The following is a 19,779-nucleotide window of genomic DNA, read 5'->3' on the forward strand; positions in this document are numbered from 1 at the left end:
GCACATGCACAGAATTTGTCTTGTGATAATGTCCAGATTACAGAATACAATGTGATGGCCAGTTCATATGTGAAAATTATTCTTCCAGAATCACTCTTTCTTTTATAATTTGAGTCCTGGAATATACCAGTGCCTTCAGGAAAGGAAAAACTCCATATACAGTATGTAACAACCTGTTCAGTCAGTACATTCAGGTTGTCAGATGACTATGAAATGAAAATTTTCTTATAATAATAATGCTGAACCTAGACCTGAGCAACATAACTAACCCCAGATTATAACACTGCCTCCAGAGACTTGTACACTGGCCACTATGCATGATGGATGAATCGCTTCTTGTGCTTCCCTTCTTAGCTGCACACATTGCTTTGGAATAGGGTCAATCTGAAGTCATGTGGCAGCATCACCTTTTTTCATTACCCAAAGACCAATCTTTATGCTCTCTTTAGCTCTCTCAAACTAAAGGCTTTTTTTTATAATTAATCTTACTAAGAACTGGTTTTCTAATGTCCACACAGCTGTTTAGTCCTCATCCCATTGTTTTTTATATGGAGAATGCTTTTACTTTCGCTCTTAAACAATGCTGCGTTTTTTACTGTTGATTTTTTTTAACCATGCACCATCCATTCAAGTGTTTAAGGCATCTCAGTGTTTACAGTTCAGCACTATCCTTCCAGGTTTTGATAATGTGGTGAAGGGGTCTTAAGCCACTTCCAGTAATTTCAAATCATCTTAGTAGGTTTTTTTTGGCTTAATACAGCCCAATAATTTGACGCCTCTAAAATGGTGATTTATTTATTTTTGGCTAGGCAGTGTATACCACTAATACAAGGGTATATGAGAAATTTTTTCATTTTATATACAGTAGAGTGATTAAATCAGTGAAAATGTAATCATTACACACCATATTGTAATTGTGAAAAGTAATTTAACAGCCAACACTTTCATTTAGCAGAGGTGGTTTCTGTGTGCTTCGCATTTGTTTCACCTCCAGATTGCTTAAAACTTTTCTGCACCTCTGTACCTTTTTGTCCCAGGTTATCAGCTGGGCAAAGTTTGCTTCTTGTACCTCCTCGTGTTCTCACTGATCAGTAAATCATTCATGAACTTCTCCCCAAGCCTCTGCTGTCACACACAACTTTTGCGTGCATATTCCTGCTGATCTTGAATTTAGGGTCCGAACTGACATAATTGTTTCAAGGACCGACTAGTCACAGAAAGACTTCACAGAAGAGATTGTGAGAGATCAATATTGCTATCAGAGCACCTGATAATGAGGCCAGTCTCCTAATTCCATATCCCTGGCTCTGATTGTGTAATACAGTATTGGGGCTGGATTACTCCAGTGACTACTCATCATGTGGGAGTCTTTGCCTTGGAAAGAATAGTGTTAGCATTAGCATATAGTTATTGGCCTAATTGAAGGCGTTTGTGTAAAAGCTTACATTCAGCGGAGAGCGATCAGTGTCGGCGATCCTTCCGCTGCTGAAAGGATTATGTCTAATTACAGCATGCACATGGGAGTGGTGGGAGAATAACCTGAGGCACAGCAAACAGATATGCTGTACATCCTGTTCTGTATAGAAATCGACTGTTCTCAAAGTATTTTCTCGCTGATGTTGCTGCAGGACCTGTTCATGATACATATGCATGGCTTGCTTTTGTCAAATTTAGCAGATTAATGGATGAGTTGGGTGCTGATAGGATGTTAAAAACGCAAGAACCAATTTTCACTTATTTCACTTATTTTCTATTTAGCTTATTCTTTACTACTATAGGTCATGGAACTCAGGACATTAACCAGGGTACACTTTTCATCACAGGCCAGAACCTTACTTACAGAGAACTTACTCATACACCCTACAGGCAATTTGGGAACGCCAAGTATCTGCCTGTCCTTGGACTGTGGGAGGAAACCGGAGTACCATGAGGAAACCCACCAAGCACAGGGAGAACATGCAAACTCCATGCACACAGACCTGAGGCAGGAGATAGAACACTTAATCCTGGAGGTGCGAGTCCAGAGTTTTAACCACTTTTCAGACAACCTATTATAGTGACTTGTATAGTAGACACTTAGGAGTCAAAGAAAATGCCTTTACTTTTTAGACTGGTATATAGCAAATACTGTATGTGTGTGTGTATTGGAAGTCTTTTTATTGGCACACATCCAGAGCATCCATCAGCTTAAAGGTCAACACTCCATGAGTCCATACTGCACAAGGCAGGAGAATAACCTTCATAAAAGCAAGCATAGCCCTTCAGTTTTTTTTCTTCCTGGTCCTTATCAACTTCCCTTTATGACCTGATACACGTTCCTGCTGCAGGAACCGTGAAGACCTGAGGCACTTTGTTGCTTTAAACCATCACGGCTCTGGATCGATCCTGAACTGGGTTTGTAGTCTATTTGGAGATTTGCACAGTCCTGTCATGTGTGTTGTTTATACACGTTTTCTGGTTTCCAAGAGGTGTATAAACGGCACTAAAGATTTCCCTTAGGTGTGAACATGCGTGTACGCACGATGCTGCACGATGGACCGTCAGCTTGTGGATCCAAAGTCCAGATAGGCAAACTCATCATTATCTCAAAGTTGGTCTAGCTTCAGTTCTTGATGATTAGAAAAGTTCGACACAAGTGCAGCACTAATGAACTCTCTCACTGCAATAATAATAATAATAATAATGATAAAAAACCACAGGGATACATTCGCTGTATATACCCATTCCTTTATTGCTAAATATTTAGTGTTAAAATTCATTTAGCTTGGTCCACTTGATACATATTGGAGGTACTCAACATGTGCTTTGTTAAATTTTCAATATACTTTCAATATACTGGCTTCAACCTCCAGCAGGAATGTGCGATGCGTCAGTTCATAGTCAGTGCTGTTTATGGAATAGTTCTGAGAAATAAACACTTGTTAGCTAAAATCGCTCCGTAACTAAAAGAGCTAACATTGTATTGGTTTCAATTAATTATTGATGCTAAAAAAATATCTTACATCTAAAGAAAGTTTATCCTTTACATCCTTCTGCTTTCAGGAATGTTTCATTGCATTACAAAGATTTTTTTAGTGACCTAGGTCAAATCATGGATTAAGACTGAACAGGCAAGAAAAACTCCCTCAGTTTGAACGTTTTTAAAACATTTCACAGTTTGTGCTCACGGTTAACTATTACAGTCAATCCTTAGGATAACATTTGTCGCTTTATAAACCTGAATCAGTGAATTGATAAGAACATTACTAAAATAGAAGCATCAGTAGTTTCTTAAAACAGCAGAGAAATAACATTCTTTTCTCTGATGAGGTCAGCTGTATAGAGTAAAAGTAATGATGTGACTAAATCGTCTTTGCACCCATGATGCTAACTCATGTAAAGTCTGCTCTCTTAGACCTGGTATGTAGTTTGTGCTCCTCATTTCCAGTTGTTTTTTTCCCCTGTATTGTCTGGATTCCTAAATAATAGCAGCAGTTTCATTAATTAAATCTATGTTTAGATGCTTATATACAGTATATATAGTATATATAATATATACACACACATCCAAACTGTTTTCACCATCACCATTGTAGAATGTCTGTAAAGTTATTAATTAAATAAAAAAGCATTCCCATGATCAAAGGAACACGCTCATGCATCCAGCTGTGTTCAGTTTCTCTTCTTCTTCTTGACGTTCTGGTCCTCGTGACTTGTGCTCTTTGATGTAAAAGCCACAATAACTTTATTAAACAGCAGGAGAGAGCATGCTATGCCTACATAGATAGACACACACACACACACACACACAAGAGAGAGAAAAAAAACAGACTTCTGCTTTACTGTTTCATGCAATGTAATCTTCAATGAGAAAACCATAAATGGGCATAATGGCAATGCTTGGCGGTATGTTAGAACATGCCTACATACCACAAGTAAGCTGTGCTTTTAATGCTTTTAATTGGGTTCCTAGGAGGGTACTCCTGATCATCAGTACCCTACACACTGTCCTATATCAACTTCTACATAACTTGTTGTAAGTTAAAATACAACGATTCCATGTAGCCGGTTAGCTAAAGCGATGCATAGCAGACAGCTAGCGGTTTGACACCTGCATTACAAAAGTCAAAAGTTTCCGCACTCAGGCCGTGGAATTTATCTTTATTAACTTTTTTTTAAAGACAAGTAGATAATTTTGTCTCAGCCGTGAGCCACGAATGCACCGCTGTCCTCATTTCTTCATTAGAAGTGAATCTTCTAAACAGTAGTGACAGCATGTAATGAACCCAAGCAAGTGCATGTCTCACCTAAAACCGGCCCCAGCCAGTAGACGAGGCTGTTCTTTACAAACGTGCTTCCGGTGCAGGGGAACTGCGAAGTTAAAGCCAGTGCCGGGTTAAACACAGCTCCTGTTGTACTGCCACCTGAAGAGAAACACAGATCAGACTGAGAACATGAGAGACATGGCATGAGAGGCCGCAGTGAGGACTGTGTACGTTCTCTCTCTTCCACTGCACATAGTTTTGCCCTCAAAACGGACTCTCTGTCAAGAGTCTTACCGAGCGGTAAACAAAAACCACTTGTGACCTTATACAAGTACATAGTCTGCCAGACATACCGGACAATGTGCTCACCGTGCTAGTGGTTAAAGATGTTAAGAACTCTGTTGCTAGGCGACTGGGATAAATGGAGACACGGTAGAAGCTTGATAAAGACTGAAGCTCATATTATCAGCAGTAAATAAAGGAGCACTTCTTACCATTAAATGCTGTATGTAATAGTACTGGCGTTATACACAGTCTGGCCAAAAAAGGAAAAAAAAAGTTGAAATTTCAAAGAAAAGAAAACAACTAAGGAGATTTGAAATCACTGGAACTGGGTTATGAACCCTTCAACACATTATCAAAACCTGGAAGGACAGCTCTAAACCGTCAACATTGTGGAAGAAAGACAAAAAAAAACTATTCCAGAGTGATGGGCGTGTCAGAGTAAGAAGGGAAGCACATGAAGCGAAGCACCCATCACGCATAGTGGCCTCTGTACAAGTTTCTGGATGCAGTGTTATGATCTAGGGTTGCTTCAACTGGTCAGGTCTAGTACAGCAACATAAGTCAGCTGATGACCTGAATGTACTGAATGACCAGAGTATCACATCTAGTTTATCTTCCCTGATAAACAAAATAATTTTTTCAGGACTAAAACACTGCATATGCGGAATTACCCTGCATGCTGAACCAAAGTTGTATCGCAAAAGTATACAGAAATATACAGCAGACGTATACAGCTTGGAGCTTACTTGTTGTATAAGATGTGAACTGGCTGCTGTAACGATATAATTTGCATTTGGTATGCATGATGTTATTGCCATGTTATACCAACATCGAAGGTGTTTATTCATTTTCTATAACAGCACGCCATTTATAGTAGACCTATAAATATTTATCCAGCAGTTATTGATCATTTATCCAATGAGTCTCAGGTATCAGCAAGTTTTCCACCACTGGAAAGAGACGTTTGTGTTTTTGCAGTTTCTCTGTAACATTTTTTTTTTGTCTTATGAACTTCTCGCAGATGTTACACAGCATTAAATTGAACTTAACCCAGCTAAATTATGTCATCTTCTTTAATGCGCTTTAAATAGGATTAAAAACTTCTGTCCCCTGCTTTTATAAGAACAAAATCAGACCCCACAAATTGGGCATTGGTGGCTCAGTGGTAGGTTTCTCACCTGCCATGTGGAAGGCCAGGGTGGGATGGGATCCCACCCAAGGCCCAAACCCCAGCCACTGGATGCAGTGCTGGTCCGGAACCCAGATAAAATGTGAGGGAAGTTTGCGTCATGAAGGGCGGAAAGGAAAACCTGTTTGATGTTGTGCGCGGATCGTTGTGTTCCTATAACTGCACATAATTTCCGTGTCTGTACAGTCTACAGTACCGTCCATATCCAAGTGTTCATTATTTCTGCTCACTGGTTTTGTGACCATCATGCACGGCAGCTTTTGCCATTCCCAGCTGATATTACCCACATGATGGGTTTATAAGCAAGAATGCGCTAACAGCATCATGTAAGGAGCGACTTACACTCTGCTTATACAGGGTCCACCAAGCACAGGGAGAACATACAAACTCCATGTAAACAGACCCAAGGCAGGATTCGAAACAGGACCCTAGAGGTGCAAGGCGACAGTTCTAACCACTAAGCCATCTGCCACCAGGAGTGACTTAAAAAGGTCAAGTATTTAACTTTTCACACCATACTGCAATGCATTGTAGGATTTCATGAGTGTCCTGCACTATGCTTTCAGATCTGACCCACGTTTACCCGGGTTGAGACTTTGAGTGAAGTGCACTGGGATAAAGACACACCTGCATACACCACTGCAGTGATCACCGCGGCGACAGCGTGCACTCGGTACTTCTCCTCCACACCGCGCGTCAGAGTCGCCGTCGCGTGCACGGAGAAGGCGCACGCGAGCTCCACGGCCACGGCTTCCAGCAGACGCACGTGCTCGATCGGACTCGCGCAAGCGAAGCCCGACCGCGCATGGCGCGCGTGCAGGTCTGAGAACCCGAAAGCCCACACGCGCTGCATGGCCAAACCCGTCGCCGTGGCCGCCACCAACTGACACGCGGTGCGCCACAGTGCGCATGCGCCGGACAGGGAGCCGCAGCAGTAGCGCTCGAACAACGCGCTGGGGTTACCGGTGGCGCCGCGGAAAGTCAGCGCGTGCACCACCGATATGACGTAGATGAGGATCAGGGCGATCTCGGGCGCATCTTCAGACAGCAGCTTCAACTCGTGTGAGCATGCGCATAGTTGAACCGTAGAAATGATCTCCGCAACGTAGACACTATAATCCCTCCTCTCTCCACAGAGCAGACTCCTCGCGATCTCACATGTAAACACGACCAGCAGCAGCACACACAGAGACACCGCCATGTCCGCCGATGACCACAGGGCCATCTCTCTCACTCCCGGGCCGCTTCTCAACTTTACTGTAACGCCTTTTCAGCCGAAAGTTAGCCCCGCCCACTTACCCAGTGTTGCCAGTTAATTCTGAAGAAATCTGTAAAACCGAGCACAAATATTACTGTATTATTATTAATATTGTCGTTGTTGTTTAACATTCAATAAAGGTCACCCTAAATGCAGAAATATGTTAGCTTTTTGTGTGTGTATATAACCATGTATACTTACACGTATACACACGAGAACCCGTACATACACACACTCATGGTGAACACCTTGTTATTATCTCGTAATGGGATACCTTTACGTAATCTATATCAAGTATGATGATAATAATTTCATCATAATAATAATTACTCAATAATTATTTTAGAATGTCAAGTAAAACCTCCATATAGCCATGATATATATTTAGAGACTAAACCTCACAACTTTGTTGCGCACAACCATTCCAAACACATGGAAACCCAAACGCTGGATCTGGCAACCCACTGCCCCACGTGGAACATTAAATCACTGGAATGGTTATTGGATATTACAATTTGAAAAAAGGCAGATTAATTATTAATTAGAGTATAATAGCATCCACTTAAAAATCCAAAAAGAGAAAAAAAGCTATATAAATCACAATAAAAACAAAACCTATTTTTTATATAAACTTTAAAATCAGGGAAAATTAATTATTTATGCTGTTAGTCTTTATTATATTGTTAGACCCATTTATTTCATTACATCTATTCTTTATAAATGCCACACAATTATACAAAATATCTCATTTTCAAAAATTCAATCTAATGATTTTTGTTTTTAAGTGTTGAAAAAATATTTTGAAAAAGCATGACTTTTAAAGGAATTCTTTCTATCTATCGATCTATCTATCTATTGGTGTTCAGATATGTTTTATACAATTTTTGAATTTTCAGATTTCATGGTTAATACTGGCATAAGGAATCAGTGGTGCATCTAATAAGCAGGGAGCATAAGCAGTGATATACATAATAATGTTCTGCAGCTGTTAATATCTACATGTTAAGCTTTTTCTCCTCCAAAAGAACCATAACAGGGTGCACGATGGCTTATCAGTTAGCACAGTCACCTTGCACCTCCAGGGTCCGGGTTTGATTCCGGTCTTGGGGTCTGTGTGCATGATCTCCCCCTGCTTGCTCAAGTTCCTTCCATAATCCATAAGTTCCTTCCATAATCCTACATTGCTCCTACATTGTGTGTGTGTGTGTGCGTGTGCGTGTGCGCGTGCGCGTGCGCATATGTGTATGTTTTTGTGCCTTGTGAGGGCAGGGTGTACCCCGTCTTGTGCACCCTGCAATAGGCTCCAGGTCCCCCATGACCCTGTACACTGTAGACAATAAGTGGGTAAGTGAGAAAAGCATGCCATAATCTTTTCTGGTAAGCGTTTGTTTATTATGTTTTACTAATAATACAGTGCATCTTAAAAAACTTGAATATTGTGAAAAAGTTAATTTTCTTTCATAATTTAATTTTGCAGGTGAAACTCTCATATATTCTCTATTCATTACATGTAAAGTGAAATATTGCAAGCTTTTTCCTGCTTTTTTTCCCAATGAATATGGCTTATAGCCCATGAAAATCCAGCATTTCGAAATATTAGCATATTTTCTAAGATGGGTAGAAAAAAAAAGATTTAAATTATAGAAATTCTGAAAAAAGATTTTAAATTTTTGCACTCAATACTTGGTCAGGTGTCTTTTAGCAAAGATTTTTGCATCAGTGCCTTCTAACAATATTCTGTATTTGACAGTTGACAGGCCAATGGAGCCAGCAAACCAATTAGTGTTAGTTTTGGCAGTTTTGGCAGGTAGGTTAGTGGGCAGGTGCTAAGTAGTGCTGCAAAAGTAAATTGCAAAAAGCTTATCAGCAGACAGAACAATACGGTGCTCTAAAATTACCTGGTAGACGGTAGAGTTGACTTTGAACTGGGTAAAACACTATCAACCAACACCAGCAGTTAATATAAAATCTATTTAAAAAGTAGAAATTTCACATTAGTACAGCAATTTGTATGAAAAATGCCCAACCACTTAATAATTGCATAAATTATTTTATGTTACAAATTCTGTATTGTATATACACTGGTAATAAGAATATTGTAATATTTTGAGATATTGAATTTTGATTTTCATGAGCTATAGACTGAAATTAAAGCCAAAAAAATTTTTTAATTATTGTGGTCTGTAATTAATCTTCAATATATGAGGATTTAATAAAATAATAGAAAAAAAAATCCTTTTTACGATAGTCTCATTTATGAAATGCACTGTATTTTAAGGTCACCTTTATTTAACTGAGCCATACTGTCCTGAAATGCCAATCAAGAGTTTAAACATGATTAAATTAAAAACATGCACTGCCTGGCCAAAAAAAGCTTTTAGCTTTGATTAGAACAAACAGTGTGGTGGCCAGTTCATGTGTGAAACTGATTCCTCATGCTTTCAGAACCACTCTTTCACAATTATATGTCTGTGAGTCAATCAGTACGTTCAGACCATCACTTTCATCACTGTATTGCCATATAAAGTTGCTAAGCCTGAAGAAAGTCTTTGATGGGTTTCTTGATGGAGACTGGACTAAAAAAGAAGATTTAAACTGAAAGAAAGATGAGGAAGATCAAAAACATAATGGATGGATGCCAATTGCTTGTTCACACCAAGAAAATAAAGAAGAAGGCGGAGGAGAGGTTGCTGCTCTGGAGCAACACTGCCTCCAGAGGGTTACAGTGGCCACTATGCATGCTGGTGCATCACTTTATGCACTTCCCTTCCTTTTCTGACATGCGCATCACTCTGGAATAATGTCAATCTGGACACCTCAGACCTTTTTCCATTGCTCTAAAGTTCAATCTTTATGCTCCATAACAAACTGAACTCTTTTTTCTGATTAATCAGAATGATAAATCAGAAATTATTGGCCGTACAGCTGTTTAGTTTCAATCCTGTGTATTCTTATCATATTGTGTGTGGTCTTACTTTCAGAGAATGGAACAAAAAAAAACTTTAATTGCTGACCAGTAAAACTTTAAAACTCAACCATAAGCTTATTGAAGAGCTGAAGTCTAAAATTCTGCACTAATATCTACACTCTGCAAAAACCTTGTTTGAGATGTTAAAACATCTCCCCTATTGTCCTGATCTTGTTTCATCTGACTCACCTGTTTGTTCTCCTGAAAGCAGCCCTATGAGGATAAGGGATTTGTTTTGATGAGGAAGTGAAGACAGCGGTGCATTGGTGGTTGGTTTGCAGCTCAGCCTAAAACATTTTTTAATGAGGGAATCTGAAAGCTTGTTGACGGACAAAATGTATTAAAAAGAAAGAAGATTATGATGGAAGAGTATGTATTTATCATTTCTAAAAGTTAATTTAAGTAAACTCTACAGCCAGGGTGTAGATCATTTTTTAATTATTTAAGAAACAAATAGCATTACAGGATATTATGATGTAATAATGATGACAACTTCTATGCTAAGTTTTTGTTAGTTTGCTAAGTTGTGCATGTGGCAAAATATTAAAAGATAATATTATAAAAATAATATTATAGTTAAAGGGAAGGCATGTTATAGATTAATTTTTATCTACAAATTTGAAAAATAATTGATCAACAAATGAAGGTCATTATCCATTTCGACTGTAACAAAAGATTAACAGGTTAAAGAACATTAGTACCAAATGTTAAAAGTACAATAGTTAGAATATTCATGTTTAAATAATTATGTTGAGGTTATATTCTATATAGTTGCTTGCAATAACCCAGAATTGTTATTTGAAAGGTATTTTCTGTTATTACATTTTTTAGGATATTTTATAATATCTGCAATAATGAACAGTGCTTCAGGTTTTCTAGAATACTGCATTTGTCCTGTAGGAGTCGCTGTGTTCCCATCTAATGCAATTTCCATTTACTTTCCATTCAGTGAGAAGGTGTGGCAGCATGACAAAATCATAGATACCACTTACCTTTTAATTTGCTTACTTTGCTGTAACCTGAAGAGAAATAATTAATAATTATACTTCGGCATGAACAAAGCACTGGGATGCAAAATAAATATTTTAGTTTAGTGCATTAGAATATTATATTTAAAAAAAACGGTATTACCATTATTATTATTATTATTATTATTATTATTATTATTTGCTTTTTATTACACATATCAAGAAAAAAAATAATAGAACGTATTTATCTCAATATTCTAATTCACAACTAAAATACGTTTTTGCATTCCACTGCTTTGTTAGGGAGTAAATCTCGTTATTTTGTTAATTTAGTAAATCTAGTAATTTAGATCACGTTTTACATAATTTCAAACTAAGAATATATAATATCGAGGTTTCTAAACATTATGGTTAAAATATATGATGAATTTAATGAGTTAAATTGCTGTAATAATTAGTAAAGAACAAGTCGACAAGAGTTGCCAGATTTTAGTAAATTATGCTTCATTCAATTCACGTTACTGCATACATAATGTGTGCAAAGTGCTAGAGATAATACCATGCTTTAAAAGTTCCTTATTTTAAAAAGTATTCTTTTATATTAATTGGTAAACATTCTCGTCTGAATAGTAAAGGGGGGTCGTTTACAAATAAGGCGCCTCAGTCAGGTTTTAAAGCATTAGTTAATAAAAAATATATTTAAAAAGGGGGAATCTGGCAACCCGACAGCATGACTCCCCGAATATGGAAGCAGGCACGAGCGGTGTGGGCGGGGCGTTGCTACGCAGCAGCAGGGTTGTGAGCACGCACGCGCTCCTCGCGGGGCAAGTTTGGGGTAAATGAGAGAGAAAGGAGAGGCAGAGCGGCGCTGCGTGAGTGTGCGTTTTGTGAGACAGTGGACGAGGATTATTCGTGACGTTTAAGATTATTTTTGCTTCGTTGTTAGAGGTGAGTGAGATCGGAAACCGCAAAATGGCTACAGATTTTTATTGCATTGCTTTTGTGTGTGCGTGCGCGTGAGCCCACTGAAGCGCTCGCGCTGTGGGTATAAAAGTAGCCTGTCTGTGCGCGTGCGTATGCATGTGCATGAATTCTTACAAAATGAGAGGCTGCTTAATGAGGGTGAGAGAGTTTGAGAATGTTATAAAATATTCGAAGTAATACATATGTGGTGAGTTATTTATTGCATCCCAATTATTACTAATCTCATCATTAGTGTCTGTGCATTAAGCATAGTTTCTGCTTATGATTTGTCTCATCTGGACAGGGCCATACAGTTAATTTTTTCCCTTCTGTGCATGCTGTGATTACTGCTTATGAGCTCATCATTACCCAGCCATCGAGTATAATATGGATCTATCAGTCTCCAAGACCGGTGTCTGCTTCTAACCTCCACATCTTACTGGTTTTCCATCTCTGTCCCAATGGACGGTGTGGAAGTGAGCTCAGGAGTTGAGGCAGGCCTGTTCGAGGATGTAATTGAGGAGGAATGGGAATAACTGTTCAATTAAATCATCTTCCTGTGTTCTGTAAGCTGCTACATCTGGAGGTTTAGGTTTTTATTCTGATTTGGCGTGGACTGTGCATGGATCTCACGTCATTCTTGCATTTCGCTGTTTTGAGCAACTAAACATCTCACTTCCTTTCTCCCCACATAACGACAATCCTCTCAGATTTTGTTTAGAAATTTGTCCTAGGTCTGATGAAAGTCCCACGGCTGCCCTGTGACCAGATCTATCCGTATCGAGTATGTGTGCTTAAGTCATGATAATAAATAACCACAGTATTCAACTTTCTTTGTGTGATTGGAATACCATGTATACTTCTGCAAGAGCAAGAACCTGAGCTCAGGTGTGGAGTTTCCCATGATCCCTCTGTGTCTTTGTTGGTTTCCTGAGGGGTAAGATGGGTCTAAAAGATAAAAAAAAAAATACAGTTACAGATAGACAGACAGAGGGAGGAAAGAAGGGAAAGGGAAAATAAAGAGGGAATAAGATCAATAGGGAAGTAGAGAGAGTGAGTGATTGATAAGACAGAATAAAAAACGAGACAGACAGACAGAGAGACCGACAAGTGTAGAGAGAGAGCATGAGGGGGAGGTCGACAGAAAAAGGCAGATATTGTAAGACACAGAATGTGATGGACAAATAGAGAGAGGTAGAGTCTAACGAAAAATAGAGAGATTATATAAAACACACAATGACAGAGACAAACATGGAAGTAGGAATAAAAAGAGAGACTAGTATATTCTAGAGAGGGAGATGGACAAGAAGAGGGAGTGAAGCCAACAGAAAAATATAGAGACGCAGAATGAGAGACACGGACCGACCAGGAGCTGTAAAGAGATGGACTAACATACTAGAGAGAGAGAGAGACAGAGTGAGACCAACAAAAAAAAGACAGATTGTAAGACACAGAATGTGACAAAACAGAGAGAGGCAGGCAGAAAGAAGGCATGAGAACAACAGAAAAATAGAGAGATTATAAGACATTGAATGAGAGAGAGGGGGAAGTGAGGAGTAAAGATAGACTGATGTACTTATAGGTAGATAGAGACAAACTCTGAGGAAAAAGACAGAAAAATAGAGAGATTGTAAAACACAGAATGAGACAGACAGGCTGACAGATGTAAAGAAAGAAAAAGAGAGAGAGAGAGAGACTGACCTACTATATAGGGGGAGAGAGAGACTAAAGGGGGAGACTAATAGAAAAAGGGAGCGGTAGGGAGAGGCAGACAGAATGAGGGAGTGAAAGGAACAGAAAATAGATATTGTAAGACAGATTAAGAGAGACCGATGGACAGGGAGGGAGATGTAAAGAGTGAGACTGATCTAGTCAGAGACAGAGAGATAGACAGATGACACTGGTGTCCAGGTTGACACTCATAATTACAGTATTTCTGAAAAAAAGACCCCCTAGTGTTGACTGGTAGAAACACAAACGTGTTTGTGCAGTGTGTGCCTTTCTCCGCTCAGGAGTGTGTTTCGCGCTCTCTGTGTCGGGGTGTATGCCGTGTTCTTCGTCTGCTCTGAGAGTTTAGAGATGCAGTTATGGGGGCAGGGGCAGACAAGTGTATCAGCGTTCTGTGACGAGGATCTCCCTGGAGCACAGACGCCACCATATGTTCCTCGAAACACCCTTACGCGTCGACCCTAACACCCCAGCCGCTCTGACACACCCTCCAGATGTGTGCCGGCCCTGTCCGAAAGAGGGGGGGGGGGATCCGTGGGGGCGGAGTGACCCCCTGACCTAAAGCGTGGATATTGTATCAGATGCGTGATTATGCAGGGTTTCCCATCTGCACACAGAGCTTTGGGTTGGGGTTACCCAGCGTGTTTCAGGATTAATAATGATAATAACTCTGCTGTTTGTATTTAGGCCTAGCGGCTCCATGCGATTAAATCATTTATCACCATTTTTAAAATGGTACATTGCAAACAGGGAGAAAAACGAATCAATATTGAGACAAGCTTGAACCCATGTCACTTTTTCCTTTGGATTTTATCGGTTAAATACGCTGCTATAAATAATAATCTGCAGAATCTTTGAGAACGTGTAAAAAAAGAAAACCAGGCGAAGTTTAGTGATTTGATTTAAGCTCTCTCACTACATTCGGGATTCAGACTCATCGCTGGTCAATGTGTTTAATCATCCTGAATAATCCTAAGTAATTTAGGATCCCGAATGTGAATAATTACCTGATGGATGTCCGTTTAAAGCGCTGAATATAAAGTCATAGTGTCGTATGATTTAAGTGGTGTAATAGAACCCCATCTGTATAGTATTTCCTGTTGAGATATGATCCTATTACCTAATTTTGTAGATCTGCCACCTCACATATCATATTATATAGGCACTCCTCATATTTAGGCTTAACGCTGTAGTTTTTTTTTTCTTTCCGTCTGTGCTCATTTTTCTATCCTCAGTGGCCCTGTTAGCTGAAGCAGTTACGCAACTGCCATCGTTTCACATCAGCATCTTTGACCTGAGTTACAGTTCCACGAGACGTGTGGAAGCTACTTATTTCCTCCTGAGTCCTTCTGGCTGCGTTGGCTGTTCTTCATAGCCTTGTTAGTTCACATACTCCCAAATGCAGTCATGTAAGGACTCCTGGCTAGTCAAGCAATAATAACACTGTGAAGTATAAATATCTTTGTTGCTAGATCACTCTTTGTCAGATTTATTTTCCCCAGGTTGAATCAGACATAAGCTCATAGTTTTAAATGCCATGTTTAAAGAGTATAGTTAGCAGCATTCGACGTCAAATTTAAATTTTATTTGTCACTTACACGATATCATATATTATATACGACACAAAATGGGGTCAAAATATGGACTGGCAAAATGTAAAAATAATATTTTTGTTTATTGTTTATTGGGTGATTGTAATGAAATGTACTTTCGTATGAGATATTTGACATGGTGCCAAAACTTTAAGTCATTAGAGTCGTTAATGAAAGTCTCATTGACGAGTTTTTTTTCTCCAAGATGGCATCTCAAAGCAGCCATCCTTACGTTTACATTCTTGCCGTTTGGGGAAGGTCTTATCCAGAGTGACTTTTACATTTCTTTTTACACGTCTCGGGGTGAAGGTCGAGGCCCTTGCTTAAGGTGGCACCCTGGTAGTGGTGGGGTTTAAACCAATGGGCAAACTCTGGTTCTAGAAAAATGAAGCCAGTGCATAAAAAAGTGCAATTCCTCAAATGTCCACTAGTTCCAAAAGTAAATCAGTCCCCATATAGCGCCATGTCAACATGCCCAGGTCTATAACAAAAATAAACACGCTTACAGTCTTGTAGCCTAAAAAAGGTCTCCAACGCTAGATTTCCCACCTCTGATAACTCCAAGCAAAAGAGATTTTTATATCACTCATCAGTTAAAATGATATTAAGCCTTAAAATTATACATGATTTGGGGCGTGGCCGCTTTAAGTGCCAGCTGCTATACAGTTGTCAAAATAAGAGGTAAAAATATATGTTCCTACCAACAGTCAGATGCCGTTTGCTTCCTCCCACGTCCCCATTTATGGATTAACCAGGCTTTAGGCGGAGTCAGCTTCTGCCAAGATCAAAGTCAAATAGGCTTTTATTGTCATTCCAACCATGTACAGTAGTACAGTACACAGTAATACGAGACCATCAGTCAGGCTCTAGATGGGACTCGAACCCACAATTCCTGACTTAGGAGGACAGTGCTTTATCCGTTAGTCACTAATCACACCAGCATCTGTAGATCGTTTTATCAAATCTGTTTTTTTTCGGTAAATTATTCGGTAAAAATGGTTTCACAGGATTAAATGATGGAGCTCCACATCTGAACGATCTACAAGAAACGTGTTCAGTAAAAGGCTGGAATGCCGAAGTCGTCTTCTGAACTTTCGTCTGTCAACAAAACGTGTTCGTGTTACATCAACAACAAGCTAGCTAACTGTGATGAGTGATGTACTGTATAGTATCCTCAGAAGAACAAACTCTATAACGAATTATACGGATTAAACAAGCAAATATGTTGAATAGTCTAAAGCAAATACTGGTAAGGATGGTCTCTGCCTTTATTACAGCGGTATGTCCAGATTAGCTAAACCATCATATGTTAAAAATGTCATAAGTAGAGATATTTATGATTAATTGCCTTTAAGAATTTACCTGATTTAAAAAGTGATCATGTTTGTTTTGCGTCATATTACTCACATGCCTTTTAACATGTACAACCCAAGCGCAAAACAGAACTTTTTTTAATTTGTTTTTTCATCATTAATTGTTAATGTGTGGCAATAACGTGTTTGCCACCTTCATTTTGGGAAGTTCGATTTCCGGGTGATGTTATATCCATCTGTTGCTGGGAGCCCAGAAAGCAAATCATCTGTTCTTGCTCAGAAGAGAGGGGTGGCATACTCATGCTCCCAATCAGTCATACCGACACTGGCCAATCATGGTTGTCCGTGAGCTCATTCAAGCAGGAAGGGACGGATCACGCTTTTCTCAAAGTGTGTTACGCTGCTCCTCAAAAGACACATGTTGGCGGCTTCACAGTTGTCGGATGGGACGTTTGACCTTCTTTTAAGCGTTTGCACCGTTCATATTCATTTTACTGCCAATAAGAGTCTCATTACCATACTGTGCTTGAAGTCTTCTGTAAGTATCAATCGATTTTATGTATTCAAATCCCGGTTTGGCTTGAACGCTCGTTATATGTTCTAAAAGGCATGCGTGCTTGTGCGGTGTGTTTATTATTCAGGATGGTGATCCATAAGTATGAAGTGTGGGCTAGGTGTGTCTTTTTTCACAGAGTCGTTACTAAAGTTTTAAACCTCGGTTCATTATCAGAAATCCGTAAGGGAACCGAGAGTGCTGTTGGTCTGCGCTTCCACATAGCACAACCTCACCCTGCGTTCAAACAAGGGAACGAAAGTCCACAGATGACTCACTTCCAATTCTGTTGTGAATAGTTTCCTTGTTGCTGTTCTGATTCGAAACACTGGCCACGTTCTGTACAGTTTTACTTCGTACTGTATTACTTATGATTAATGTATGTTTAAATGTACATAAATAGCAGGAGGGATCAGTAAAATATTCTGGAGGTTTTGTATGTCAACAACGTTGTTGCACGAAATGGAGGGAATCGTTGATTGATTTTTCCATTCCAGCATACCACATCATTCATCATCAAGAAAGAAAGATCAGTCTTCCTGTCTTTCTTATAACGACTGTCTCTGACACCCACTCTGATTTTGTTTTCTGGATAACTGAAAATCTGTGTATAACACACAGAACACGTTTCCTTACAGTAGTCTGACAGCTAGATCAAATTGCGTATATGTTCAGGCATTTTTAACGATACTGATTATGATGGACACTTTGAGACTGCTTGTGTAGAGGACTCGCTGTAACATTAGCTCACCTGACCTAATAGTGATAGCTTAAGTTTTTATAGCTTGAGGTAAGAATGAGTGCTGGCCGTCTTGCTCGATCAGGGTTGTCGAGGTACGGAATGGACTTTGAACTACAAGTCATCAGCGCTGTGCTGATCGAGTGCCCGGACCAGACCAGGAAGAACCTGCATAGTGAGGGCCTGCCTTGGATCAGTTACGTCTGTTAATATTGGAGCAAGGAACAGAAAGTGCTTTTGATATATAATACAATATGTTTCTGTGCTCACTTCTGTATTCTTACTCGCCCTTATGAGAAATGAACTTTGTCTTCACTGCCTTGTTTAACAAACCATTGTGGGCAGTGTGGAACATTTTAGGGCTTGCGGTCTGTTTCTTGCGATCATTCCAGGTTCCTGGAAGAAAAAAATGAGCTTTCACACCTGTTGAGTTGAAGCAAACCCTAGACCATTATTTTTAAGGGCACCTTCACACTAGGAGTGATTGATTCGTACCATGCCCAGGAACAAGTGCTCCCCATTCTCCCACTGGCCAGCGTTCACATTCTTCTTTTTCTTCTTCTCCATATTCTGGTACACGTGTGCATTTTCACTCTCCGGTACAGCAGGTGGCGGTAGGCACCTGGTTGGTTCGTCAGCCGCTATTAAACACAAAGAGAACGTGGGAGTCAATCTTGGCACCATGCCGAATAGTGATATTTTGGGAAATAATGTCAAGAGCAATGCTTTTTCATTCCTTCCTACTTTATCAGCTATGGCTGTGTAGGTGAGAGGAAGAGCTTGGCGCTTGCTATGCAAAAGAGAGCCAACACAGCATTCATTTTGGATTCGATCCGTCTCCGAGTATGCCATACCATGCCCGCGACCTTGGTATCACGTGTTCTCGGAAATGCTCCAGAAGCCCTAATGTGAAAACGCCCCAAGAGGACCACAAATCGTGTTCTGAAAGAGAGACCAGCATTAATATGAGTAGCGAACATAAGGACCAAATGACAATAGTTACCCCTTTTCCACCAAAGTGAACCAAGAGCTAGTTCATGTCTGGTGCCAATGCTGGTTCAGAGCAGGTTTAATAGCAAAACTTCTAAAAACTGGCTTTATTTTTCACTGCGATAGTAAGTTGCGTCATTACGTCATTATATAGGTCCGTGTACATCCCCCTTTTTCTCTGCAATGCTAGTGGCAAACAAAAAAAACAAATGCTAGTACAGCAACAACAATGGTGGACTTCAACATGGCTTTACGAGTCTACTTTGGGATCAGTGTTGTTACTAGAAAGCATTTTTGCTGCCCACGGCTATTTTTAGTCCATTTCCTTTATCTTTTGCGGTACACTACATGTGACTACACTACCCTGGTTTATAGATGGCGGTCACAAACTTTTTAGATCATCATAATCACGCCCTGTCGGCCCCTGACATAAGCGATTCTTTGTTTTAGCCCAGCGAGGTGGCGGTGCTGCCGTGAAACCGGTTTTTCTGTCTAAGGGCCAGTGCAAAGGAAGGCTGTCTTGTGTTTTAGCAAATAGAATCTTTTTGAGCATGTTTGTCCTACGTTGGGTTAACATTAGATGTCATGATGAGTTTCTGTGAAGGAAGTGTTGCTGAGAGTAAGTTCTTGTAACCAATCATATCTCAGAAGGCAGGATTTAAGCCTAAGCTAACCTCGAAGTTGGCAAAGAATTCTTCCTTTTTATTCTTTTGCTATACAGGGTGGGCCATGGACAAGTAGCCTACCTACAATACCGGTGTCACCCTCTTTGGAGGAACAGTAAGCATCCACTTGCTCGTTCATCTTGTCATACTATCGGCAGAGGCGGGCTACTGTTCCGTGGCCCGCCCTGAATATATGGTAGACAAAACGCTTCACAGCGGGCAGGACCACATTCTGTCAAAAGCATTTACACACTCCGATTAAAAAGATTAGTGTGGTTAAGTGCACATCTTATCAGATCACTGTACACGTAAACAGGATGATTT

General features: G+C 39.8%; 2 protein-coding genes across 2 annotated transcripts in view; one reads left to right on the plus strand and one right to left on the minus strand.

Annotated features, from left to right (window-relative positions):
* Positions 1-2,358: 2,358 nt before the first annotated feature.
* Positions 2,359-7,053, minus strand: aqp11 (aquaporin 11). Its single transcript, XM_053500589.1, has 3 exons — positions 6,346-7,053; positions 4,287-4,403; positions 2,359-3,755 (listed from the first exon to the last, which is right to left on the minus strand). Exons 1-3 carry the CDS (start codon positions 6,941-6,943, stop codon positions 3,652-3,654), a joined length of 819 nt encoding a protein of 272 aa, XP_053356564.1. The 5' UTR covers positions 6,944-7,053; the 3' UTR covers positions 2,359-3,651.
* A 4,670-nt stretch (positions 7,054-11,723) lies between these two features.
* pak1 (p21 protein (Cdc42/Rac)-activated kinase 1) overlaps positions 11,724-19,779 on the plus strand; it is a 50,913-nt gene continuing 42,857 nt past the window's right edge. Inside the window, exon 1 of the mRNA XM_053500683.1 lies at positions 11,724-11,860. The gene's annotated coding sequence lies outside the window, so the exon portion shown is untranslated. The remainder of the gene's footprint in view (positions 11,861-19,779) is intronic.

The sequence above is a fragment of the Clarias gariepinus genome, chromosome 7 (genome assembly GCF_024256425.1).
Source record: "Clarias gariepinus isolate MV-2021 ecotype Netherlands chromosome 7, CGAR_prim_01v2, whole genome shotgun sequence".
Lineage (NCBI taxonomy): Eukaryota > Metazoa > Chordata > Actinopteri > Siluriformes > Clariidae > Clarias > Clarias gariepinus.

Excerpts from the sequence above, each read along its gene's own strand:
- aqp11 (XM_053500589.1), bottom strand. The coding sequence starts at position 6,943 with ATGGCCCTGTGGTCATCGGCGGACATGGCGGTGTCTCTGTGTGTGCTG. Across the intron at positions 4,404-6,345 it reads CACTGCAGTGGTGTATGCAG|GTGGCAGTACAACAGGAGCT; the intron begins GTGTGTCTTTAT and ends GTTTCTCTTCAG. Across the intron at positions 3,756-4,286 it reads CTGGCTGGGGCCGGTTTTAG|GCATAGCATGCTCTCTCCTG; the intron begins GTGAGACATGCA and ends CTATCTATGTAG.